General features: G+C 47.2%; 1 protein-coding gene across 1 annotated transcript in view; it reads right to left on the bottom strand.

Annotated features, from left to right (window-relative positions):
* The window catches only part of DSTYK (dual serine/threonine and tyrosine protein kinase), a 434,762-nt gene that overhangs the window by 11,678 nt on the left and 396,558 nt on the right, over nucleotides 1-26,526 (bottom strand). Inside the window, exons 10-12 of the mRNA XM_078644627.1 lie at nucleotides 25,081-25,194; nucleotides 24,806-24,920; nucleotides 22,313-22,447 (exon numbers count right to left, since the gene is read on the bottom strand). Of these exons, the coding sequence (XP_078500753.1) occupies nucleotides 22,313-22,447; nucleotides 24,806-24,920; nucleotides 25,081-25,194 (364 nt within the window). The remainder of the gene's footprint in view (nucleotides 1-22,312; nucleotides 22,448-24,805; nucleotides 24,921-25,080; nucleotides 25,195-26,526) is intronic.

Raw genomic sequence — 26,526 nt, 5'->3', positions numbered from 1 at the left:
CAGGAATTTGTATAGCGCACTACTCACCCAGAGGGTCTCAAGGCGCTTGAGGGAGGGGGCGTGCTTTATTAATCGAATATCCAAGTTTTAAGTTGCTTTCTGAAGGAGAGGTGGTTTTGTGTAAGGCGGAGGTGGGTGGGTTGAGAGTTCCAGGTTTTGGCCGCTAAGTAGGAGGAGGATCAACCCCCCATGGTGGATTTATGGATGCGCGGAATATCGGCGAGGGCTTGCTTGGACGATCGTAGATGGCGGGTGGGGGTGTAGAAGGACAGTCGCGTGTTGAGGCATTCGGGTCCTAGGTCGTAGAGGGCTTTGTGTGCGTGGGTAAGGAGACGGAACGTTATTCTCTTGTTGACGGGGAGCCAGTGGAGGTCTTTCAGGTGACCGGAAATGTGAGCTTGACGGGGGATGTCCAGTATGAGTCTGGCTGAGGCGTTTTGGATGCGTTGGAGTTTTTTCTGTAGTTTGGCTGTGGTTCCGGCGTAAAGGGTATTTCCGTAGTCCAGGCGGCTTGTGACCAGTGTGTGGGTGACCGTCTTTCTTGTTTCGGTGGGGATCCAGCGGAAGATTTTTTTGAGCATGCGTAGGATGTTGAAACATGATGAGACGGCGTTGACTTGTCTGGTCATCGAGAGGGAGGAGTCCAGGATGAAGCCCAGGTTACGTGCGTGATCCGTAGGTATGGGTGCGGTTCCCAGGGCCGATGGCCACCATGAGTCATCCCAGGCAGAGGGGGATGATCCTAGGATGGAGGACTTCCGTCTTGTCTGAGTTCAGTTTTAGGCGGCTGTTCTTCATCCCCTCGGCTACTTCTTTCATTCCTTCGTGTAAGTTGGTTTTGGCGGTGTTTGGGTCTTTGGTGAGTGAGAGGATAAGCTGGGTGTCGTCTGCGTGGGAGATGATGTTGAGGTTGTGTTGGCGCTCGATGGATGCGAGGGGACTCATGTATACGTTGAAGAGGGTGGGACTGAGTGATGATCCTTGTGGTACGCCGCATTGACTTCGGTGGCCTCTGATTTTAAAGGGGGGAGGCGGACTCTTTGTGTTCTTCCGGCGAGGAATGAGATGATCCAGTCTAATGCTTTTCCTTGTATTCCGACGTTGTTGAGGCGTTGTAGGAGGGTGCTATGACAGACTGTGTCAAAGGCTGCGGAGAGGTCAAGTAGGATGAGGGCGGCAGTTTCTCCGTTGTCCAGTAGAGTCCGAATGTTGTCTGTTGCTGCGATGAGGGCGGTTTCAGTGCTGTGTTTGGCTCGGAAGCCGGACTGTGAGGGGTCGAGGGATTTGTTGGATTCAAGGAAGGCGGCGAGCTGATTATTGACGGCTTTCTCAATGACTTTGGCAGGAAATGGGAGGAGCGAGATGGGGTGGTAGTTCTTAAGTTCAGTGGGGTCTGCTGTGGGTTTCTTCAGAAGGGCACTAAGTTCGGCATGTTTCCAGCTTTCCGGGAAGGTGGCGGAGTTGAAGGAGCAGTTGATGACGTCTCGGAGATGGGGTGCGATAATGGAGTCTGCTTTGTTGAAAATGTGGTGGGGACATGGGTCGGTTGGCGATCCTGAATGGATGGAGTTCATCAGGCGGATGGTGTCTTCAGTGGTGATTGGGTTCCAGGCGCTAAGGTTGTTAGAGTGCGGTTTTGGTTCGGAGGTGGGTAGAGTGGGCTGGTCTTCGGACTGGTTTTCAAAGCTGTTATGTATGTCGACGATTTTGTTGTAGAAGAATGAGGATAGAGAGTCGCAGAGGTGTTGGGAGGGAGTGATGTCGTTGGTGCCGGCGGTGGGGTTGGTGAATTCTTTGACGATGTTGAATAGTTCCTTGCTGTTTTGGGCGTTGTTATCAAGTCGATCCTTGAATGCTGATTTCTTGGTGGATCGGATCAGTTGGTGGTGTTTGCGGGTGGCGTTCTTGAAGGTGGCCAGGTTGTCCGTGGTTGTTTTTTTTTTCCAGGCTTTCTCGAGGGTACGGCAGAACTTCTTGGATTTCTTAAGATCATCGTTGAACCAGGGGGCTTTTTTGCTACCTTGCTTGGTTTGATTGTTTTTCAGGGGTGCTAGTTCGTCGGCGCTGTGGGTGATCCATTGTGTGAGGTTGGTAGCTGCTTGGTTTGGATCCGATGATTTGGTAGGAGGGTTTTGGTGAAGCGATGTGAAGAGGTGGTCGGTGGTAATTTTGTTCCAGTTTCTTCGGGGAATATGTTGTGGGGGGGTGTGGGTCGTGGTTTTTTTGTAGTTGAAGTGAACGCAGCTGTGGTCCGTCCAATGGAGAGCTGTGGTGTGATCGAAGGAGATGTGCCTGCTGGAGGTGAAGATTGGGTCGAGCGTGTGTCCGGCATAGTGGGTGGGGGTATTGACAAGTTGTTCGAGTTTGGCCAAGTTGTCCAGAAGGGTGGTGGAGTTGCTGTCGTTTTTCTTTTCCAGGTGGAAGTTGAGGTCTCACAGTAGAATGTAGTTCTCTGAGGGGAGGGCATGTGGGCTGATGAATTCAGCGATGTCTTCGCTGAATTGTGTGCGGGGTCCTGGTGGTCTGTAGATGAGGGTGCCTCTGAGTGTGGTCTTGGGGTCGGTGTTGATCTGGAAGTGAAGGTGTTCGGCGGTAGTGAGGTTGTCGTCGGAACTGGTCGAGACGCGGATGGTGTTCTTATGGACAATGGCGATTCCTCCTCCTGTTTGGTTGGTGCGGTCCTTTCGGATGATTTTGTAGCCGTCCGGGATGGCTATGGCAATGTCCGGAGCTGATGAGGCGTTCATCCAGGTTTCTGTAAGGAAGGCGATGTAGTGTCGAGTAGGTTCCAGAGTTCGATGGAGTGTCTGTGGACCGAGCGGGTGTTGAGTAGGATGCACTTCAGGTGGTTAGTGTCGGAGCTCTGTTTGGAGATTGTGGATTTGGTTTGGGTCCTGGTGCTGTCGAACTTGCAGTAGTACCAGCCGAAGGGTCCATGGGTGTGTCCTGGGGCTGCTTGGTAGCAGATAGGTGGGCGACCGGGGTTAAGGGCTGATAGGGTTGCGGCGTCGTACGTTATGCGGGCAGGGAGTATATTGCGGGGGACAGGGGGTCTGGCCCTGGGCGCGGACGGGCTTACCATTGGCGCTCCTTCGGCGCGCATGGGGCGCGAATGCATCTGTCATAAGTGGCTAGTGGAGGGGGGCGGAGCGAGGGAGGAGCAGCTGGGAGGCGGGAGCGGGGTGGAGAGGCTGGCTACGAGGCACAACAAACAAAATGGCAGCGAAAACAAAACAGAAACAGGACGAGATTGGGGCAGACGCTATGGGCAGTGGTAACAGCACAATCAGGCAATAATTATTAATTATAAAGTCCAGCAATGCGAGCGCCACAAATTAAATGCGAGCAATGCGAGAGTACACCCTTGTGCCTGGTTGTTGTGGTGGCACTGGCTTTATAGCGCCCTCGAGCAGGAGGGCATCTACCTCTTCCCAAAGCAGGCACTGGTGTTGTGGGGGAGAGGATGGTTCTGCTGGGTGGTTTGTTGGGAGGGGTGGAAGAGAGTTACCAACAATAACCATGGTGTGTGAGGTCTAGCACCCAGTGGTTGGAGGTAATCTGCTACCATGTCGGGAATAATTCTTGGAGTCGAGCCCAGACCGGTATTGTGGGATGAGGGGGAAGGAAGGGTAAATTCACTGCTTAGCGGGAGCAGCTCCCTCACTTACCTCTTCATTTGGAACTGTTGCCTCTGTAGGAACTGCGAAAATAACCCTTTGGGAGGGGGTTGTTGAGGCTGCGGACGTTGGTAAGAGGTGGAGTCGTACGGGAAGTAACCGTAGAGGCACCGCTCTAGGCAGAACGCTGAAAGGATCCAGAGAGGAGGGCTTTGGCAGTCTGTGTGTCTTTCTTGATCTCCTCTGACAACAAGAGCAACCCATATGTCCTTGTGAACTGAGTGTAGCCATTCAGCCAAAAAACTATTGTTCACAAGGAACTCATTAGAATATAAACAAGCATTTGCAATGCAATAGGTCTCGCATTTACGCGAGTTTAAGCTACTGCCGATGTAAATAACATGCCTTTTATTTATGTTTGAAAAACCAAAACCAAAATAAAAAAAGCATTGTCATACAATGGCAACAGCTCAAACTCACGTAATTGCGAGACCTATTGCATTGCAAATGCTTGTTTTTCTTTAATGTTTCCGGGTCTTAATAATTGAGGAGTTTGCCTGACTCTTTTTCGGCTGGTCGTAGTAGGAAATATCATAGTGCTCTTCATGGTCAAGATAAGCATTTGTGAGATAACCAGAGTCTGCAAACGCCGGACATTACTCACAGGAAAACGTGCACATCCAGGAGCTGGAAAACAGGTAACGCGATCCGTGAAAAACGAAAGTTGAGTGAGCTTAACAGCGAGAGTCGGGAAAAGATAAAATATTGTGAGTCATGTTCTGTTCTTGTCATCTGCTATCAGCGTGTCCTGATTCAAATGTTTGGCTGTAGCATTCATGGAAAAAAATGTGGCAGTGTGGTTGATAAAAGGTTTTATTCCGCTTTCAATGATATGCACACAAGCCCACGTGAAATAGCAACGAAGAGCTTAGAAGTCAACTGTTGCTGAGCGAGCAACTCCAAGCGAGATGAGAGTGACACCCCGGACAGCAGTGGAATCCTTAGGCTCGAAGCACACATTATATTAGAACTAATAATGATTTAAAGAAACCTATCCTCGCAATGCAACAAATCCCTTCAGCTGACCGTAGCCCTCTTGCATACAAAAAACATTACCCAAAACTTTCAGAGCGCTTTACAAAAGAAGCTGCTAATTAAATACAAGAGCGGCCGGGAAGCGGCCAGGAAACAAGTACGGCCGGCCACATAATTAGGGGAGGAGAAGCCGCACAGCACACGCTGGGAGAAGCCCTTTGATGTGCTGTGCGGCCGCGATGCGCGCTCTGTGCTGGGGGAGGGCCATTACAGTGGGGGAAAGTAATACTGAGGGCGAACCAAAACGGAGGGCGGGTAGGTGGGGGCCCGAAGGAAAATGAAGGATGAGACAAAAGCGAAACTGCTGGTAAAAGACGTGCACTGCTTAGGCAAAATGAAAAAAGTGGCGCCCAATTGACAGAGCTGTGGAAGGATACATGAATAATTATATTTAAAGGATCGAGAGTGGTGGGGGAATAACAGAGGTGTGGGTGCGGAGTGAACAGGGGGAGCAATGTAGGGTGAGTGGGACAAGTGAGAAATGGAGGCATGCGAATGTACTGACGCTGAACGAGCCGGCAGCAAACAGCAGCTGCCGGGCCCTAAACAAAAATGAAAATGAAAGCATTTCATTTAAATGGTCGTGAAGGTAGTCTGCAGTGGAGGAACGGGTTGTGGGCAGCTGAAGGAGAAGCAAAACGGCGAGGGCATTTGAAGAGGGAAGCAGCATATGAGAAAGCAAGAATGCACATGCATTCACAAAAAATGTGCTTAATGAAAAAAATCGCGGGTCAGCTGACCGTAGCCCTCTTGCATACAAAAAAACATTACCCAAAAGTTTCAGAGCGCTTTACAAAAGAAGCTGCTAATTAAATACAAGAGCGGCCGGGAAGCGGCCAGGAAACACAAGTACGGCCGGCCACATAATTAGGGGAGGAGAAGCCGCACAGCACACACTGGGAGAAGCCCTTTGATGTGCTGTGCGGCCGCGATGCGTGCTCTGTGCTGGGGGAGGGCCATTAGGAACAGGAACAGATGGCCATGGTGGGCGGAGGAAGCAGCCTGAATGAGGCGTGGACAAAGTCAAGAGCCAATGAAAACAATTTATGGCACTAAAGCTCGTGCATGTGCCCACGTGAACTCGAAGAAAACGCCACTGGAAAAGCGGTAGTTTGAAGAGTCGATAGAGCACTATAATTCTCCCCATTTCCCATTCCTGCGGAATGGTAAAGGCGAGACCTAAAAATGGAAATAGGCTATGAGCATTAGTTCCTTCAACTAAATAAGAAATGCAGTTCGATTCAATAGGTATAACATTACACCACATCTCCATCTCTCGATCTCCAGCATCTCATCAACCTGAGGCCCGAAGAGGTGATCCTGACGAATGGTTGTTTAAGGAGATGCTGCTGAACTGCTGGCTTGAAGCAAGAAACACAAAGCCAGGCGTGCCTGCGGATGGGTAATCTGGAATTGATGGCACAATCTGCAGTGTTTGAAGCATTAAGGGCATATCGTATAATGGTATTTAAGAGGAGTGTGCCTTCAGAGACTAACCATTGGCCCCATTAGCGATACTTATCTGGGAGATGCTGGAGGAGCTCCTCCATTTCATTCTAGTGAGACCTCTCATACCGGGAAAGTAAACCCATTAAACTAGCAATGTGGCAGAGGTTGGCGGATTAAACAGCGATGCATTTGGCAGCTGCATCAATCTTTTTACTTTATTTGTTCAGTGGCGATGCATTGCCGGTGCCCTGAGCGCTGGCCTTTTTTGCAGGCAGTGTGTACCACCAATGAGTTGTGGGGAGTTTTTATTTATTTTTTATTTAAAGAGTTTTATATAGCGCTGGCTAGACCCGAAGGTATCCGAGCGCTTTACACGAGAATCAACAATGAAACAGAACAAGTTCAACAAATTACACAGTACATCAAAAAATAAGCAGTACAATTAGGAGGGGAGAGAAAGGACAGAGAGAAGTAGAGGAGGGGGCAGGGGAGGTGAGAAAGGGAGGATAAGGGAAGAGACAATAAGGAGAGACGAAAAGAAGTCTGTCTAAAGACCGACTGGGTAGGTGACGACCAAGGAGGGAATCCACGGCCCATCTCCTCTATAGCTAAACCAGGTAGCTCCATCGGGCGTTAGACTAGTTCAGTCTCAAAACATTAAGAGAGGAGAGAGGGAGAGACATAAAATAGAGGAAGGATGCGGGAGGAGAGGACAGGAGAGACGCGAGGAAGTGGAACAATGTGGTTCAGCAATATCATAGAAAAACAACAATTAATCATTACATAAAGCAACCAGCGATACATTAGGAGAGGAGAGAAAGGAGAGAGCAACGTAGTGGGGGTACGGGAGGTCAGAAAGTGAGGATAAAGGAAGAGACAATAAGGAGAGACGAAAAGAAGTCTGTCTAAAGATCGACTGGGTAGGTGACGACCAAGGTGGGAATCCACGGCCCATCTCCCCTATAGCTAAACCAGGTAGCTCCATCGGGCATCAGACAAAATAGTTCAGTCTCAATATATTGAGAGAGGAGCGTAGGAGAGACATAAAATAGAGGGAGGATGCGGTGGGAGAGGACAGGGGAGACTAAAGGAAGTGGAACAATGAGGTTTAACAATATTACAGAAAAGATCGACAGTTAAGCATTACAACAGACAATCAGCAATACATTAGGAGAGGAGAGAAAGGAGAGAGATAAGTAGTGGGGGGTAGGGGAGGTGAGAAAGTGAGGATAGGGGAAGAGACAGCCGTAGAGACGAAAGGAAGTCTGTCTAAAGACCGACTGGATAGGTGACGACCAAGGAGGGAATCCATGGCCCATCTCCCCTATAGCTAAACCCGGTAGCTCCATCGGGCATCAGACAAAATAGTTTGGTCTCAAAGTCGAGGGAGGAGGTTCACTCAGAAACAGGGAGGGGACAAGGGGCTGGGGCAGGTGATGGCAGAGGACAGAAGCTGGAAAGAGTAGGATCGGAGAGGGGAGAGGGTAGGGGGAAGAGAGAGGGGGAAGATCAGGTCAGAAGAGACACAGGAGCATTTGCCCGAAGTCCGGCAAGGTGGGTGATAGTTCACCGGGTAAATGCCCTGAAAGGAGTGCAGGATCCAGGTTGGATGACGGCTGAGATCCAGGTCAGATCGATGACCAGTTTTATGATTGACCATGATTCGCAGTACATCGTGATGAGGTCGACTGTGGCGCCATCTTGGGGTCATGCAAAGTTCATTCTTATTTAATCCTCAGTCTGATCGGGTTCAACCCAGTAGGGGGTTCAGAGGCAGCTCCGGATCGCTGGCCAGAATTCCGGCTTTTCCCCGAGCTCGCGGTAGCCCCCTGCAGAGTTCTTGGAAACAAATGAGCATTGGAGAGCAGGATAGGTGACAGTATAGCATCATACTATTATGGCATGTTATTGCCAAAGCTGCTGATGTCACAGGTGCTCTCTAGCCTCATTCCAGGAAATAAACTGCATTTGAGTGTTGTTATGAGCAGACCTAGAGTGGCAATGACAACAATGGTGAGATAACATTCGCACGAGGGACACTCTGGTATTGTTTGCCTCCTTAAATTGTCTCGCCCTGCTTCGCCGTTCTAATGTCCATGATATCCGCCATTTTAAGGTCAGGCGCTTGCAATCATTCACATTCTCTTAAACACCACAGTTGAGGGCATTCGCAGGAGTTATCAGGTGTTTTCAGGGTGTTGGTAATGGGTATGTCGAGTATATAGCCCCACTGATTGAGATATCGCCGTCACTGGAGCCCGGATGCGAGGGACAAACTAGCAAGCTGCAAGGAGACCATTACAAGGTCAGGCATATCGCGCTATAAATCTGTGGTTCCGAAAGGATAGATGTTTCTGCAGTAGGTGGTTGTTTATGGTTTTAGTCGCCAGCACCCACCTTTTTGAGCTGTGCCAGGCCCTGGGTGCCGTAGGGGAGCAGTGTAGTCTTAATCTGCAGTTGGCTGGAGTTTCCAAGTTTTCAGTGTATTCCAGGCATTGCCGCCATTTCTGGTGTCCCCGAGCGGATTTCGCTTGCCGCTCACCTCGATGAAGGATAACAAGCATCCGAGTGTCCGCTGTGTGAGCGCCTCGGGCCGCCGGCCCCCAGTTCCGGCAACACCAGCAACCAGCGCCACCCCAGCACCTCCCCACCTCCGGCGGAACTTCGGCACGCCTCTCGCCGCAAGCGTCCGCCGATCCGCAAGCCTCTCGCCGAAATTCAGGGAGCCCGGGACGATGCGCAAAGAAGGGGAGGTCTCAAGCCCCAGGAGCCCCGCGCCAAGGTCCAGAGGGGAGCACCAGGGACCAAGCCGAGCCCGGGTCAACTGCAGCAGGGGAAGGCCATCTCCTCACCGGGACCAAAAAGCAACACCATTGTCCCACGATCTCCGGCCAGGCGCAGACTCTGGAGCTGAGGAGCGAAGGACAGGAAAGGCGCAGAACAACCAGCGGTCGGGGCAACAGAGCACCAGAGTTGATCACTAACGGAGACCGGCTTTGAAGGGAGACTTTATATGTTTTGTCCACCCTAGGGGTGACACCCGGGCATTAAATGGCTCTTTGAAAAAATATCAGAAGCTGGTTTGAGCATCCCCTTGAACATTGGAAAGTACTGCATGGAACACTGGGAGGAAGTAAGTGTTTCCAAAAGGGAATCCTCCTCAATGGCATCCTTGTGGAAATCCACTTTATGAAAAGAGGTCACCCTGCCGAGGACTTCATGGTTAAGAGGTGGTGCCGTCTTGTGTGGAGGGGCTGGCGGTATAAAGATCAGGGATCATCCTGTGGATGCAGGTAATAAGGATCCCCTAGTTCTCCTGGACTGTGCCCCCAAACCCAGAGCGTGGTGCACCCGATGATTGAAGTTAAGGGGGTCAACAGACATGGGGGGGGGGGGTGGGAGGGTGTGGTAGAAGGATGAGGGGGAGGAGAGACGGAGGGTAGGTGGGCAAGGCAATGGCACAGGTCTAGTTGCCTTGTCATGTCTCCTCCTACTATTAGATAGTAGTGGCAAGTCAAGTGCTTACTCAAAGCTGAGCTTGGAGCCATCCTTGGCCAGAGACAGTGGCTGGGTGAGGATGCGTTTAGAGGGAAGATGAATGAGGATAGGATGCTGACGGGCATAGAGTTCGTCCTGCAGTCGCTGGACAATTGGTTCGACTGGTTCGTTGGTGGTCTCAACGCCGAGGGCTTTGGAGCGGTACCAAAGGGGGATGATGGACGGAGCGTTTGAGCAAATCAAACACTCACCCCCAGTCAACTGATCTGGGTTTAATCCATCACCATTATTTAGCTCACTCCACCACCCCCCCCCCAGTTCAGACATGGCCATATGCAAATCAGTCTGACCCTGTGCCTCATGGGAACAGTCCAGCCCGAACTGCCAAGCCATGTCTTCCCAGGACTGGAAACAAGCATCCTGGGACTGGTTTCGGATTCATAATCCTCATCAGCCAGGCTATCTTGAATCCAGTGGTAGAGTGAGCAAGGGACCCACGTCTAGGCATACCCTGCCAACTTAGGGCGAAAAAAGCGATACCAAAGGGGATGATGGACGGAGCGTTTGAACAAATCAAACACTCACCCCCAGTCAACTGATCTGGGTTTAATCCATCACCATTCTTTAGCTCACTCCACCACCCCAGTTCAGTTTAGAGTCGGCATGTGTGTCGTCGACACAGAGTGAAGCTTAGACATTGGTGATTTTGGCTGCAAGGGATGTTTCGAAGCATCGGCTGGTCCGGAGGGGGTCGTCAGCACAGATTGGGTTGGCTTCAGGATCTTATTCGGTGTAGAGGCTGGGCGAGGACTGCAGTTCACTCACCAGTCATGAAGGGTGAGTAGGCCCAACCGACAATTTGCATTGGTTCACAAGGAGGTGCAGGTTGTTGCGGCAGGAAGTCATCCTGAAGTGTCAACCTGATTAGAGGATGGCTGCTCAAGCCCAGAAGTTCCAGGTACCACACGCTCCTGGCCCAATCCGGAGCCACAATAATGGGTTGTGCCCACTCGTTCCTGATCTTCAAAAGTGCTGACAATGCGTGTCCTCAGCAGTGGCAAAGAGATCGAGCCAGGCTTCTCCCCATTGTTGGAAGATGCCCTGTATCACCTCCAGGTGTAACTGACATTCATGATCCGCTAAGCATTACCGGGTGAGTGTCTGCCCTGCTGTTTAAAGATTAACCAGGTAGTGTACCACCATACAGATCTCTTGAGGATTCAGCCAGCCCCTAAGGCACAGAGCCTCCTTGCACAGGACTCAAACATTCTGCTTATTATAGCATCACATGGAGGTGGTGTTATACATAGGTCGCTGAATCAGCCTGCCACTGGTTGGTCAGCAGGCAGGCATTCAGCACCAAGGAAATAACACGCAGCTCCAACAGGTTTATGTGGAGGAGGCCTGAGTTCTAAAGTCTGCTTCCCCTACCCAGTAGTGACGCAACAGTCAACACTGACAATTCTGGGTGGGGAATGGAGAGGGGTCAGCAGCTGGTCCAATTACATTAGAGCAGCCACCACTGCAGATCTTTTGCAGTCTACTCTGACACCTGGAGGAAATCCGGCAGATTCTACAGGCCCTGGGCCCTCAGACTTCAGATTCCACTGCAGAGCTTGCATATGACACCAGGCATAATTGGTAAGCAGGCCACGCAGTCTCAGAGCTATCCTCACCGAGACCCAGGGCAGAGGATGAAGAATCAGGATCATAGCCTGTGAGTCCTGGACATTTTAGTCTGTAGTAAAGGCTCAAAAGTGAATCATATCCAGGGAGGCACAGACAGAAGAAAACAAGTTGCCTACCTGTAACTTTGGTTCTCCAGTATTGTAAACTTTCATAGATTCCCATGTATGAATCATTCCCAGCCGTCGAGATGGGAGTACCTGGTATACATAAAATAGCAATAGAAGCCATTACAAAAAAAATAGGCCTAGGCCCATTCTAGTTTTGTAACATATCTATCTCTTTTTGTAAAAGAGACCGAGTAAAATGAACAACCAATCAGATTAGCCTCACCTTCACGAACCTTCCTGAGAGAACCTCAGACCCTCCGATTTTCGTAGCCGTGTTGTAACAATATATATCTGAAGATGTTGAAGACTGAGCTTTCCCAGGGGAGGAGGATGGGTCGCATGGGAAGCTATGAAAGTTTCCAATACTGGAGAACCAAAGTTACAGGTAAGTAACTTGTTTTCTTACTCCAGTATTGGAACTTTCATAGATTCCCATGCTTGAATCGGAGTAGCTAGGAGTTATGAGCACATTTTTTGAACCTGGATTACTTATTTATTATTGGTTATTAAAACTGAAAGCCATGAGACCTTAATAGGTGTAAGCTAGAAAAGAGAAGTAGCCAATTAATCAAAATCACAAAGTCCATGGTAGATAAACACAGTTGTAAATATAAGGAAAAGGAAGAAACCAGGAAATGAATTTCAAAAATGTGCAAAGAGCTTAAACAGAAAGACGGAAGGAGGGTTGAATGGAAAAAGCTCACCACTTAATGGAAGAGGTTCCTCAGGACTGCCTGGCCCGCTGCTGTGTCACTCTGCGTTGAAGAATCCAGAAAGTAGTGTCTTGTAAATGTATGAGTACTGCTCCAGGTTGCTGCTCTGCAGATGTCCCAGATAGGCACTCCAGCAAAGAGGGCTGTCCAAGAAGAAATTGCCCTCGTGGAGTGAGCACGGATCTGACCTTCAAGGGGCTTGCCCGCTGCTCAGTGACGATACTGGATAGCGCCGGTAATCCGACAAGCAATCCCCTGCTTGAAAAGGGGAAAACCCTTACGAGGGGAGCTGAAAGCCACAAAGAGCGGAGGTGACTTCCTGAAGTCCTTAGTACGTTGAAGATAGAACTTCAAGCACCGCTGAATGTCCGTTGAATGGAGTGCTCTCTCCGCTGGAGTAGTAGGTTGAGGGAAAGAAGTTTTTAGTATAACCGGCTCATTCAAATGAAAGTCTGAAGGCACTTTCGGTATGAACTTTGGGTTGGTATGGAGTATCACTGGCCCCTTTTTAAATTGGAGAAAATGTTCCTGGATGGGGAGTGCCTGTAACTCACCTACTCTCCTAGCTGAAGTTAAGGCTAGAAGGAGAGCCACCTTCCAGGAGAGGAATTTCAAATCCGCCCTACAAATAGGCTCAAATGGATGCTTCATGAGCTGGGTGAGAACCAAATTAAGGTGCCAAAGAGGCAGCCGAGGCTTGACTGGAGGGAAAACTCTGAAAAGGCCCTTTAAAAACGGTTTAATTATCCTTGCCGACCAGAAGGAAAGACCAGAAGATGAGCGTCTGAAACGAGAGATGGCGGCAAGAGGAACTTTGATGGATGAGTGAGCCAGCCCTGCTTTCGCTAATGAAAGAATGTAAGGAAGAACTTCATGCGGTGCAGAAGAAAAAGGATGAATGCCCTCCTGCTGGAACCAATGGCAGAAATACTTCCACTTTAGCCGGTAGGTTTTGTTAGTACTTGGAGCTCGTGCCTGAGAAAGTAAGTCTCTAAATTCTGTCGAAAGGGTCAAACCGAGAAATCCGCGGTGCTCAGGAGCCATGCCGAGGACTGCAGGGATCGAGGACTCGGAGCCAAACTTGGCCCTTGGCCCTTGGACATTGTCAGCAGAGAAGGAATCGGCTGCAACGGAAGTGGACACTCCATGGAGAGGAGACCAAAACCAAAATTGGCGGGGCCACGCAGGAGCTTTCAAAATCATCTTGCAAGGCTCCGCCTTGAGCTTCCTGAGAAGTCTGGGGATCATAGGAATGGGGGGAAAGCGTAGACAAAGTCGCCTGACCAGGCCATCGAAAGCGCATTCCCCAATGATCCCGGATGGTGAAGCCTGCTTGTGTAGAATCGGCATTTCCTGCTCTCCGGCGTGGCAAAGAGGTCTATGGAAGGCCTGCCCCATAGGCAAAACACCTGCTCCAGAGTGGACTGCTCCAGTTCCCATTTGTGGCCGACTAATTTCAGTCTGCTCAGTGTGTCCGCCGTCTCATTGAGAACACTCGGAAGATGCTCTGCTTTTAGCGATATTCCATGCTGGATCGTCCATTCCCAGACTGTCTGAGCTTCTTTTGACAAAAGACGAGACTAGTTACCACCCTCTTTGTTTATGTAATGCATGGCTGTCGTATTATCCGTTCTTACCAGGACTGCAGACTGCTCTATCCGAGGGAGGAAGGCCTGTAAGGCCAGTCGAAATGCTCTGAGCTCTAGGAGATTGATATGCAATAGGTGATTTTGGGGTAGCCAATAGCCGCTTACCTGAAGGTCTTGCAAGACAACTCACCAGCTCTCTAGCGAGGCATCCGTGGTTGTTATGTGAGGAGCTGAGGTGACCACTCTCGTCCAGCATGAAGCGGAGTCCCTCATGGACATGGTAAAGAAGATCTTGTCCTCGAAGGATCCCTCCACTTGGCGCCACTGCGAGTCAGAGGGCGCATCCGTAACCTGCAGTGAGGAATTAGAGGAATGCAGGAGGAAATGGACCCAAGGAGGGACTTGTAGAGGCGAACTGAAAGGGACTATCTTCTTATGAGTAGACGAGCCATGACCATCAGCTTTTCTTGCCTCTCCAGAGACGGAAAGACTTTGTTGAGGGACGTGTCCAGAATGGCCCCCTGGAACCGGTGGCACAGAGTCGACTTTTCCATGTTGAGAGTAAGACCCAGGTTGTCGAAAAGGTGTGTGCACACCACTGATTCTTCTGCCTCGTGCTTGGAAGGTGCCTTTAGCAACCAGTCGTCTAGGTAAGGGAAAACCCGATGTAGTTGCTTCCACAGAAAAGCAGTCACAGGAGCTAGTACTTTTGTAAAGATCCGCAGAGCAGATCGGAGTCCAAATGGTAGGACCTTGAACTGAAAATGGCTCTTGGCTACTGTTAAGCTAAGGAACTTCCTGTGGGCTGGATGGATGGGTAAATGAAAGATCCAATGTGGCCATGTAATCTCCTGAGTTGAACAGTCAAAGGATGTCCTGCAAAGAAACCATCCTTTTGATGAGATAGATGTTGAGCTCCCTCAGATCTAGAATAGGGCGCCACTTCTCCAAGGTCTTCCTAACTAGAAAGTACCGGGAGTAGAAACCCTCTCCCCATTGAGAGAGAGGAACTGGCTCTATCACCCCTTTCAGGAGCATTTAATGGACTTCTAGACGTAGAAGACGAAGATGTTTTGACTCGGTGGTGCATGGGAAAACTTCAGAGTATGACAGTATTGAATGATGTTCAGAACCCAACGATCCGATGTTATTTGCTGCAAGTTGTGGAAGTAATGCGAGATTCTGCTCCCACTCGTGTTACAGGAGGAGAAGGAACAGTAGTAAGAGCCAGCAAGCCGCTATGGACGCTTAGAGGATTCCTTCCCCTGGCATCATTGTCGTCCTCTATTGTTCGGTCTAGAGAGAGAGGATGATTGCCCCTACCGCTGGTTGTATTGGGGGTGATACAATACCATTATTGCTGGTATCTTCCTCTGTTAGGTAGTAAGGCCTTTGCTTCTGGCCCCATGAAAGGGGACCTTCCGGTATTGCAGAGTCCCTAAGGATTTTGCAGTTTCCGTGTCTTTTTTAATGTCCTGGAGTGCATCATCAATGTGCTTCCCAAAGAGTGCCTTCCCATCGAAGGCAAGATCCGAGATTTTGTTTTGGACCTCTGGAAGAAACTATGTAGATTGAAGCCAGCCTTGAAGACGCAGGATAGCAGCTCCCGCTAGGGAGAGGAACACAGTCAGTTACCTCTGAAGAGGTTCTCTCACCCTCCTGAAGAATCTTTTTTGCCTCCACTTTTGCATTTTCCGGCAATTGATCCAGATAGGGGGAAAGGTCTCACCACATCTGGCGATCGTACCGACCAAGTATTGATGAGGCGTTTGCCGCCCTGACCATCAGGCTGGACATGGAGGAAAACCTCTTGCTGGCGTTTTCCAGGCGTCTGCCCTCTTTATCTGAAAGTGTTGTGAGGGGAGCTGAAGGATTTTTGGACTTTCTTTGAGCCGGGGTTGTCGACGATGATGTAAGGGTCGTCGACGAAGACATCGAGATAGTCGTCACCACTGCAGGAGATGCTGTCGTCATAGTAGTAGACGTGGTTTCCGTCGTAACCACGGCCATCGTCATCCGTGTCGACGCCATCGGCGAAGACAGAGTTGCCACTACCAGCTTCGATGCCATTGGACGCTGAACCATGCAGCGTAGGCGGAGACTAGGAAAGAGTCAGAAGTGAAGGAGACGAGGACTTAGACTGTACCTTTGAAGTCTTCATTGCCAAATTAATTTTCTTCACCGGCTTGCCATCAGAAGAGACAGATGAGGGCTTTAAGGCTTTTGTAGCTGCTGGAGGAGAATATGGAGGAACTGAGCTGAACTTCCTCTCTGATGTCACTCCTGTTGATAGTCCTTCCCTCTCCTTTACACCTCGGTGAGATTTGCTAGGACTGCACCCTCCAGACCTATGAGAGGTCTTTTTCAAGGCTTTACTGGGATGGTCTTTAGAAGGTGAAGGAGAGGACCTACCCCTTTTCACAGACCCCCTAGAAGATGAAGCGGAGAAGGCCTCATTACTATCACTGGAGATTGGCTCCTTCCTGGACTTAACCTTCTGGAGCCAAGTCAAGAGACGTCCCTCACGGTCTCGCAAAGTTTTTGTCGAGAAGGTCCAGCATATCTTACAGTCTGCTGCTTTATGGTCTGGATACAGACAGTAAATGCAATCCATGTGCCTGTCCTCCACATAAAGCCTCTTTTTAGCACAAGTTGCACACAGTTTAAAGAGGGCCTTCTTCTCCTTGTCAGACATGCGGACACGTAGTTCAAGCAGGTCTTGTAGAAAAACTGGGGAAAACAGTAGAAATAAGGTTGGTAGGTAAAAAACTGAGCAGAGCTCAGTGGAGACTCTCTTGCACAACGTCCGGTAGAAAATCTGAGGTTCTCTCAGGAAGGTTCTAGAGGGTGAGGCTAATCTGATAGGTTGTCAATTTTATTTGGTCTCTTTTACAACAAGCATTTGCAATGCAATGGGTCTCGCATTCATTAAGTTTGAGCTATTGGCATTGCTAAATATTGCAACACCAATTGCAACAAAAGCATGCCATAATTATGGGGTGCCATTAGAAGGGAGTTTCAAAAACTGTGCATGTTTGGGGTAGCGACGATAGTTGTCAGCTGTGCCAAATGATAGTCCTACTCCTGTGCTTCAGTGTCACTTCCCTTCACAAACCTAAAAGGTCACTGCGTCCAGGAATCGCAGCCTTGGAAGGTATTATCGAAGTGCAACCCCCCCCCCCCCCTGCTACACACGGTTTTATGGCTTTTGTTGTGAAAAAAAAAAACATGGTGGCAACAATTCCAAGTGGGCACAGAAACTCAAGAAAGTTGGACTATTAAGAAAAGTAGTGGATTCTGCAAAAGCAAGGATACCGAAGCAGCAATTCATCAGAGGTTAGGAATGGTCAAACTTTTTTTCATAAACTCACTGCATTTTTTGAAAAAATGCTTACATTGTGAAGACTGCTAAGCTCTACACAACTCTGCTTCATGAGAAAATCGGAACTTCTGCTGCGATTTAAATATTAATGCAACGTACTGTAATCGCCACTTGCATTTCTGATCAAAATCTGTATACACGTTTGCCAAATTGAATACACCCATGCTATGTATGTTACATGAATGCTACTGCATTATATGAAAATGTATGCATAAGCACTCCTACACCAATAATTATTTTGATGCTGGTCAAAAAACTTTTGGGCCATTCAATAAAAAATGAGCAGCAGAACAAATGGAACTTAGTGAAACTGCAAAGGAGATAACGGTTTAAAAAGAGAGCACACTTTTGACTCTCAGTACCCACATTTGGTTCGGCATACTGAGGCTATTGAGGTTTTGCAGGAGTCGTGGGCAGATAAAGACGACTGAACGTTGAACACAGAAAGCCATCAATTTTTGGGTCTTTTAAGGTTTGTGACAATAGGACATCTAAATGGTTTGCACACACTCTTGGCAGACATGTTGTATCTTCCTGGCAGTTGCATTTATTTATTAATCCGTGTTTTTTTTTTCAAAACCACTAGCATCTTGCCTTGCAGCACATTTGCTCACCTATTTCCTCAGATTTTCTGGCCCCTGTTCCTCTTCGTTTTATATCTTCTTGTTCTCAGTAGACACGTTCACTATTTCTCAATCAGTACCTTTTAGAGGCTTCCGTATGTCACTGAAAACAGCGTTACCTCAATGACCCTGTTCTTCTCAGACATTGTAAACGACAGTTTGCCTTCAAACATAAAACGAAAACGTCACTTGCCAATGGTTAAGCCGGTGTCTGCGTGCTGTCCCTGCTGAATATGTCGGGTGCTTTCTTCGCAGTTACTATACAACTGGGAGACTATGGTAGACTGAACCAGCTATGTAAAGCATTCGCAAGGATCTGAATTACGCTCTATGAGCTGGAGAGTCATTATTTATCAATTGCCTCCAAATTAACACCTGACAACGATTGCATTCGAAACGCGGACACTTACGAAGCTGCCAGTTTTTGGGGGGGGGGTCTGGAGAAAGTCAGAGGAAGTAAAAACAGTAGTTTTTGATGTAGGCAGGAAGTAAACAAACACACATCTCAACACGCAGTTGAAACGCGGACACTTCCGAAGCTGCCGGGAGGGGCATTTACCGCAGACTACGCAGAATCCACACAAACCCCCATGAGAAAGCCATTAACCTCCGAGGCCGACCGGGAGGTGAGCAGTGGTGCGATCCTGACAAGGCTGTCCAGGTGCCCTCGCTCGCGAAAGCTAAAGCGTGGGCCAGCGCGAGAAGAGACGCTCAAGTTCACAGCGCATGTCTCCAAAGACAGTTGTCATTGGAAGGGGAAATTGGTACACCCCCCCCACCACCACTGAAGACTGGCACTGACCACTGCCATCACCTGTGTGTAAAACTTGTCAGGGAAGTGAATATAAAGGTCCTGCAGGTTCAATACCACCAACTACTCTCCACAATCCTGGAGAGACCCTGTCCAGAGTGCGCATTTTGGATTTGTCCTTGCACAGAAAGGCATTGAGAGAACAAAGATCTAGGATAGGACAGAGGCCTCCGTCCTTCTTTGCACAAATAAGTAGCAGAAAGAACATCCAGTCTCTACTTCTGAACCTGGCATCTTCTCGATGGTCCCCTTTGGAAAAAACAGGCTGCATTTCCTGGCATAAAAACGGACATTCGGTCCTTTGAGAAGTAAGTGGCAGGTGCGGTCAACCTAAAAGGATGGCTGCGATCAAGATCTTACCTGCCAAATCTCAGTTTGTGGGAGCTGCAACCTAATAAACGGTTTGTGTTGATCAACCTCAAAGCTACGCTGGTTGAAGAGAATACCAACACTTTCAAACTATGGAGCGAGGTAGAAAAAGCTCCAGACTTTCTGATTTTGGTTGTTGTCTGAGGTAGCTCAGGTCTCTCCTGGAGGAGGTCTATGGTGGCGGATGACCCTTAGGCTGAAGAAGGGGGAGCAGGGCAGACATGGGTTAGCCCAAGTGTCCAACAGTATATCAGTGAGCGCTTAATAGAAGAACATCATAAGTTTGGTTAGTGCCTGGCAAGGCTGTAGGACCTCTGTCAACACGATTTCACCTACACAATAGAAAGATCAAAGTAAAAGACTTCAGCAGCCCTCTTGATTACTGTAGCAAATTAAATGATTTCCACAACTGGGGAGAACACATTTCCCCCTAACCCCCCCCCCCCCCCCCCCCCCACGACCAGTATTGCGTGAGGTATCCAGCCCACTGGTGGTGGGTTTGTGCAATGTCTGCACACCACTGCGTAGCTGGGGAATTGCATCAAAGTCAGATGGGCTCAGCAGACAGCACGTCAAATTCTGAATGTTATCAAAGTCGAGACAACAGTGGTTGGGAGTGTGACAAAGCATGGTTTCTGGGTCTTCCACCAGCTGCAGTGGCGTCTGGGTCTACGCTTGAGATGTAGTGGATTTCAGCGCTAGCACAGCAACCAAAATCCTAGATTGAAGGCACCAACACTAACCAGACTGGGAGACCACACAGTTACTTGGTGCCTAAAGGCCACCAAAGAGAGCCAGAAGCGTGCCAAAGATGCACAGCATGGACTCTACGTGCTGCGAAGTCCCCGGTGGACTTGGGAACTCTGGGTGCATTGGGGCTAGAAATGGAATCTGCTCCTTTGTGGAATAAGAGCGAGACCTGGATACATGGCGACACCCTTGTGCCTTCTCTGAAGGCAGAGTGGTAGGAAGGGGAAAAGCCCCACTTGTACATGTTGTGTTTCTTCTCTGACTGACACAAAGGCTTTGATCATAAGGAAGATCTGCTTCAGGAATGAATTCAGGCTCAGGTCCTCGCTTTAGACTTTAGCTTTTGGTGGAACTGGTGCAAAGCATTCCGGTGTTTCGCTACATAGAGCTTTCCCACATGCTCACACATGGCCTCAGGGTTCAAACTGCCCCGACTCTTGGTTCTTTTAAGAAGGGTCTTAAAACCCATCTTTTTAATATTATAGTTTAAACCTTCTTATCCTCCGTACTCCTTGTTATTTACGCCCCCCTAGTCCGCTCTGCCTTCAACGCGCCAGGATACTATTTTTTTAGTAATAGAGCGCGATATAAAAGCCTTTAATAATAAATAATAATAATCTGAGCACAACAGATGCAGGCCTTGGAGTAGCATGGAGAACCTAAACACAAGAAACAACTCATGGGGATCTGTCACAGACCTTTGTCTGCAACAGGCTCAAATGGTTTGAATCCAGTCACTTTAGGTGATTATATTCCTTTAATACTGAAACTTTTTGAAGAAAGAAGTGGGGAAAAAAGGAACGGACGTCAGAACGCACAGGTGGCATTTACATGTGGCTCTGTTAGTTACTTCTAGATTGGAACAGTGTTGATGTGGTGTCGTTGAATATTTCAGATACAGTGTGATGCCTGTGAAAATTTCACAAGGTGAGGAATCTGCAGTTAAAAGTATACATTCGAACTAAAGTAAAGTCACTTTTGTTTTTAAGTACACAAAGGGCCATAGGTATGATAGTGGATGCTCTGCATAAATAAAAAAAAGTCCACAAGAGCCTCCAACGTGCCACGCAGTCCTACTAGTAAAACATCTGTATACAGAGGTGTGCAGTACTGGAATAAAAAATAATTTGTTATTAAATAATTAAAAAAAGGATATTTTTGCTGGGATATTTGATTGTATTATGACGAACTGGGTTGCTGAAAACGAACTGAAAGTATTTTTTTCTCAGTGAAGGAGTGATTTGCCTAATTAATGCAATCATCATGGTCAAACTGATAAAGGCGGATAATGCCAAAACGAGTCTCAAGTGAAAGGCTGCATACAATAAAGATTTAAGGTCACCTCTCCCGTGAGTGAAAGGAATCGTTCTTACTTGGAGGAGGAGTGGATATATATAGATATATATATATATATATATGACCAAGGGTACATGGTACTCGAAACGCGTCAAGTTCGAGGTTTTGGCTGAAATAAATCAACTTGCCTCTCAATGCTGATCTGGAGATATATATTTGCTGTATATTTTAACTTTTTACGTCTCAGAAGGTCTCACTTTTCTTTTTGAAGCTGTTGTTTAAAATATAGTGATCAAGAGGAGATATATACATATATCACACAACAAGGTGCTCCTCAGGGGGATCCCTCGTCTTTGTAGGGGTGGCTCGTTGCCGGTGGAGCAGTCGGTTTTCAAATATCATGTGCAGATTGGAGTTCCATCGAGCACTCGGGTCAAAAAAAACACGACACACCGTCCCTTTAGGTCAAGAAATCCTGGTTTATTGAAGTCAGGTGACTTCAATAAACCAGGATTTCTTGCCCTAAAGGGACGGTGTGTCGTGTGTTTTTTGACCCGAGTGCTCGATGGAACTCCAGACACACCGTCCCTTTAGGTCAAGAAATCCTGGTTTATTGAAGTCAGGTGACTTCAATAAACCAGGATTTCTTGCCCTAAAGGGACGGTGTGTCGTGTGTTTTTTGACCCGAGTGCTCGATGGAACTCCAATCTGCACACGATTATATATATATATATATATATATCCAGCATTGAGAGGCAAGTTGATTTATTTCAGCCAAAACCTCGAACTTGACGCGTTTCGAGTACCTCACTTGGATTCTGTTCCTGCTGCAGTTTTTGTTCCGCCAACAAAACTGGTACAGACCACAGTATGCGTGCACAAAGTTGTGTATTTTCTGACAGCTATTAATATATATATATATATATATATATATATATATATATATATATATATATATATATATATATATATAACACCAAATCCTCGCCACACGCCAAAGCGCTCACAACCTGATTTCAGTTGAGTAATGACGATGAGCTGAAACCCGTTCTGGTGCCAAACAAAAGGTGCTTTATTCGTGCATTCAAACGCCCAGCATGTCCGCCATGACACGTTTCGCCTCTGTCCAGAGGCTTGATCAATATATTTTAACCAACAGCTTCAAAAAGAAAAGTGAGACGTAAAAAGTTAAAATATACAGCATATATTACAGGGGACCCAATTTTCATCTAGCAGTTCAACCGCCGGTCCCTATATAGGCCCAAATGCCACCAAAAGCCTCATTAGGCACACTGTCACCAGACTCTTGTGTGTATGTACTGACCTTTCTTGACATTGTTCCAAAGGTGGTCTTTGCTTGAACATCGCTCGAAGGCTTCTGGTAACTTCACAGATCCAGAACAGATGTACCAGAAGAGGATGCCGAATGCATACACATCCACAGAATTATCATACTTTCCTAAGTGTTGGAAAATGTAAAAGTCAAAAGTTAAAGAAGTAAACTAGTGTGTTAGTTAAGGGGGTTTGTAACTTTCTTAGATGCTATTTGTTCTACTGCCTGTTCTACTAATGTGCTTTCCACTACGAAAGTTACAGTTGTTTAGCAGTGATCAACAGGAAGTTATGTTAAAAAAGTAAGCCTGGTTTGCTCTACGGCAGTGATAATGTAAGGCAGGCCCGGCGGCTGCTTGCGGCTCTCCTGACCTCTACATGTGCCCCTTCCCCCACCCCCGGTGAACGCCAGCACTTGGCTGCTGTATAACTCACTGAGAACTTACACTCAGAAAGAAGTTAAATAAACTGGCAGGCATTTATTTGCACTTTTAATGTAATTAAAGCAAATAAGGGGTCCTGTGCGACAACCTTCGGAAGACCTTTAATTTTTAAAGACATCTTGCAACGAACATGTACAAATATGATAAATGCTATTCAAATTTTTAAAAAAAGTATTTATTTAAAAGCAAAAGTCTTTCAACTTAGTCCATAAGATTATAACATTAAGAGGAACATTTAAAAGTGATAGTTTTCAAACCCCACCGTGTCAACAATGCCAACAGTTTACAGAGAGACAAGTCAGCAGTCCCTTCTAGGTGGCCTGGGTTATTATACATGGAAAACTTTACAGGTTATTAAATAAAAGAGAACAGAAGGATTTGTACAGCTTACATCATGTACTCATGTTTTTCCAAGGTGATTTCATATGTGAAGAAAAAAGGAGGCATCGTGAAATAAAAGAATTATCTAGTATCACATAATTTGGTTGAGTAGGGAAGCCTGGGCTGATCTTAGATTGTATTGTTTCATTATGTGCAATTCAGCCCCTGGATGAGTATCTCTTTCCTACTCTCAATTTACATATTAAATTGATGCATTTTCTTTAATTCTTGGCCCACAGGTTAGGACGGGGATCGCAGACAGAAGCTTCATGTAGGCTCAGCTTGTATTGGGCTTCAGGGTCCAAGATGACCTCAAAAGAAAGCCACAGATAGGCACTTGGCTTGCGCTTGCAGTAGCTAGTTTATCATTATTCCATAATAGCAATTAAGCGGACATAGGCATATGAAGGACAGGAATTGACAATGAAATAATTTGGTAAAGCACAAAAACCAACACCACGGTGCAGGACGCCTTGTTTCAAGATTCATAACTTTCTCACTACACCATATTTTACTGAGTGAACTACGATACTTAGTATTTTCTCCCCCACATGTAAAATAAAATGATTGTTGGTTTGCAATCATGTCTTCATACCATATACTTGCCACCAATGCTTAGTCGGATTTAGGTTTTCATATCCATGTTAAAAAACAGGAGCAGAGAAATAGGTTGAGAGAACAAGGTATCCAGTTATCCAATTTTTCAGAGGGACATCGGAAATGAATAAACACGCCTTCAGGTTCCATAGTTTCAGTCTTGCTCATTACACAACAACTGGGGTGTGAGTGGTTCTGATGGTGTGACTCAAGGACTATTCTAACCAAAGAATGCCAGTGTGCTGTGGAACCTGCCTAAAGTTAAATGCAGAGTTCTTAACCAACATATTATCGCAAAGTGGTAAAGCTAAAATTAAACATCAAGCCACCAGGTGCAGTGGTTAAACCTTCTCACTATCTCATGTGTAGTGGTGGAAGTTAGGTGTTCGTGTCTGCCCACCACAGTCAATTGCACACCTTGTTGAAGGGGGTATCTTTGTCAAGGATTTTGTGTAGCACTTGCTGCCTTCACACTGATCTCGTGTTTAAGCACTCATAATATTTACAGATAAGACACTAAAGGCATTATGCAAGTGTGAGGCCTAAGATTATAGTCATTCCAATTCAATATTAGTTACTTCCTTTGTACACTTGACTCACCGAAGGTAGCATAAAAAAGCAGAAAAGGCTTACCCAGGGTGTGGTGAAAGTATAGAAACCTAGATAGCACATAACACATTATTGTCAAATTTAGGACTGTTCTAGAGACATGGGGCTTCATTGGGAAGGTAGCATGAAATGAAACCCTCAAAACAACTACTCAACTCACTGTCCAGATAATATCACTGCTTAGCTTCCCCTACACTCAACTTGCGCCCATTCCCCACCAAACTGGCATAAATGAGGCCCTCTGTCACACCATAGACCATACTTTTTGGCTCCTGGGGAAATGTGAGCGAGTACCCATGCTCTATGTTCTAGCACTATATTACAAGGTATAAATATACTAGCACATCTGGGGCAACTGTTACAAGGTTCAAAGGTATCAATGAGCTAACGATTATGCTAAACATAAGGTAAGCAGGACATGTGAGAGCTAAAGAGTTTAAATGGCACAGGTCTACCTGTGAAAAGCTCTGGTGCCATGTGTATTGGGGTTCCCACAATACTTCCAGACATCATAGCTTCTGGCTTGCAGAATCCTAGGTCAGTAATCTTGGCCCGATCGTGTTGGTCAAGCTGTGAAGCAATGGACAAAGCACAATTGTTATACCAGGACACATTCCAGTCCCATAAATATCCAACTACCAACCATACCAGGCTAAGTGCATTTGCAACCATCCTCAATTTGAGTATGCATGAACACCTAAAAACAAATGCATATTCTATTACCACATACCAATACATTCTTGAGCTTGATGTCTCGGTGAACTAGGCCCCGACTGTGAAGGAAGCGAATTCCTTCAACTACATCCAGTGCAATTTGCATCCGTGTCTCAAGGGAAAGATCAGCCTATCAAAAAGAAAAACAAAGTTATCTGATGTCCTGCAGGTTCGGTTCAGTTCAAAACAGGGAAAAACACTTGGCTGTAGCTCCAATTTTCCAACACTGCTATCTTTATTAAATTCAGTTACACTGAACCTACCCACTCGCGGGATAGATCCATGACGATCTTAGTGCACAGAGAAAAATCTCAACTACAAAAAAATTGCCAACTTCACATTTCCTATTTAAAAGACAATTCCTATGTTTTTAAGATAGAAATTGGCATAGTGAAAAGCTAAATTACAAACACTTTTCAAGATTCTTTTTTTATAGTTCTTTTTATTAAACAAAACGAATCGACATCACAAGGTACATCACAGTGCAGACAAAATATGTAATACAGGACTATTACAGTCAGATCAGTACGTGAGCACTTGCATAGCAGTTGCAACAACAGTTACGGCGATGGAGGGTCATCATGTGTGGGTATGTTTGGGCGGGAGGGGGTACAAATATCACCTTGGTAGAGATTCCAATCATTCCAAATATGTGACCATTTTTGGGGGCACCCCCGAGCTACGTATACCGTTTTGTCTCTAAACATGCACCAGTCCATGTCTCTTTTCCAGGCCTCTATCGTTGGTGTGTGTACAGCCCCCCATAATTGTGCGATATTTCTCTTTGCCACTATAAGGCCCAGCGTTACCCACATGGTGCGCTTGCTATACAGATCTGTGGGCTCCCACACATTCAGGAGACACCTCTTGGCTTCTGGGAGGATAGTATGTGAGACTACTTCACTGATGATCTTGTGTATTTTACGCCAGTATCATTGGATGTGTTTGCACTCCCACAATATGTGCATGAAGGTTCCTACACTACCTGAGTGTCTCCTACAAGTCCCATCGTCCGCTGCTCCCATTTTCACTAGACTTGGTCCTGTTATAAATACTCTGTGCAGAATCTTTAATTGGACAAGCCACAACCTAGCCGATATAGCCACCTCCCGTGGGGACGCTGTCACCACCACCCAGACTTTATCGTCTATGACTATATCGTCTTTTATACTTCTCTCGTATGCCTCGCAGTGGGTCACTGGAGTGATTGATTACTTTTTTATATGTCAAGGAGATGGCTTTTGACGGCAGGTAGCCGTCTAACAGTCTATCCTCGAGGCGAGGATTACGGAGGAGTGATCCCTGCCGGAAGCAGCGCCCGTAATGTGTGGTGAACCTGCATGTATTTGAAGTGTTCTGTAGTGGCCAAGTCATATTCTTGTTGTAGGGAGGCAAATGATTTGACGTCCCCCCTCACCCGAGGTCTCCTATCCTAGAGATACCTGTGAGGTCCCATTTGTCG

This window comes from Lissotriton helveticus, chromosome 5_1 (assembly GCF_964261635.1).
Source record: "Lissotriton helveticus chromosome 5_1, aLisHel1.1, whole genome shotgun sequence".
NCBI lineage: Eukaryota > Metazoa > Chordata > Amphibia > Caudata > Salamandridae > Lissotriton > Lissotriton helveticus.
This window is presented reverse-complemented; position numbering and strand designations above follow the sequence as displayed.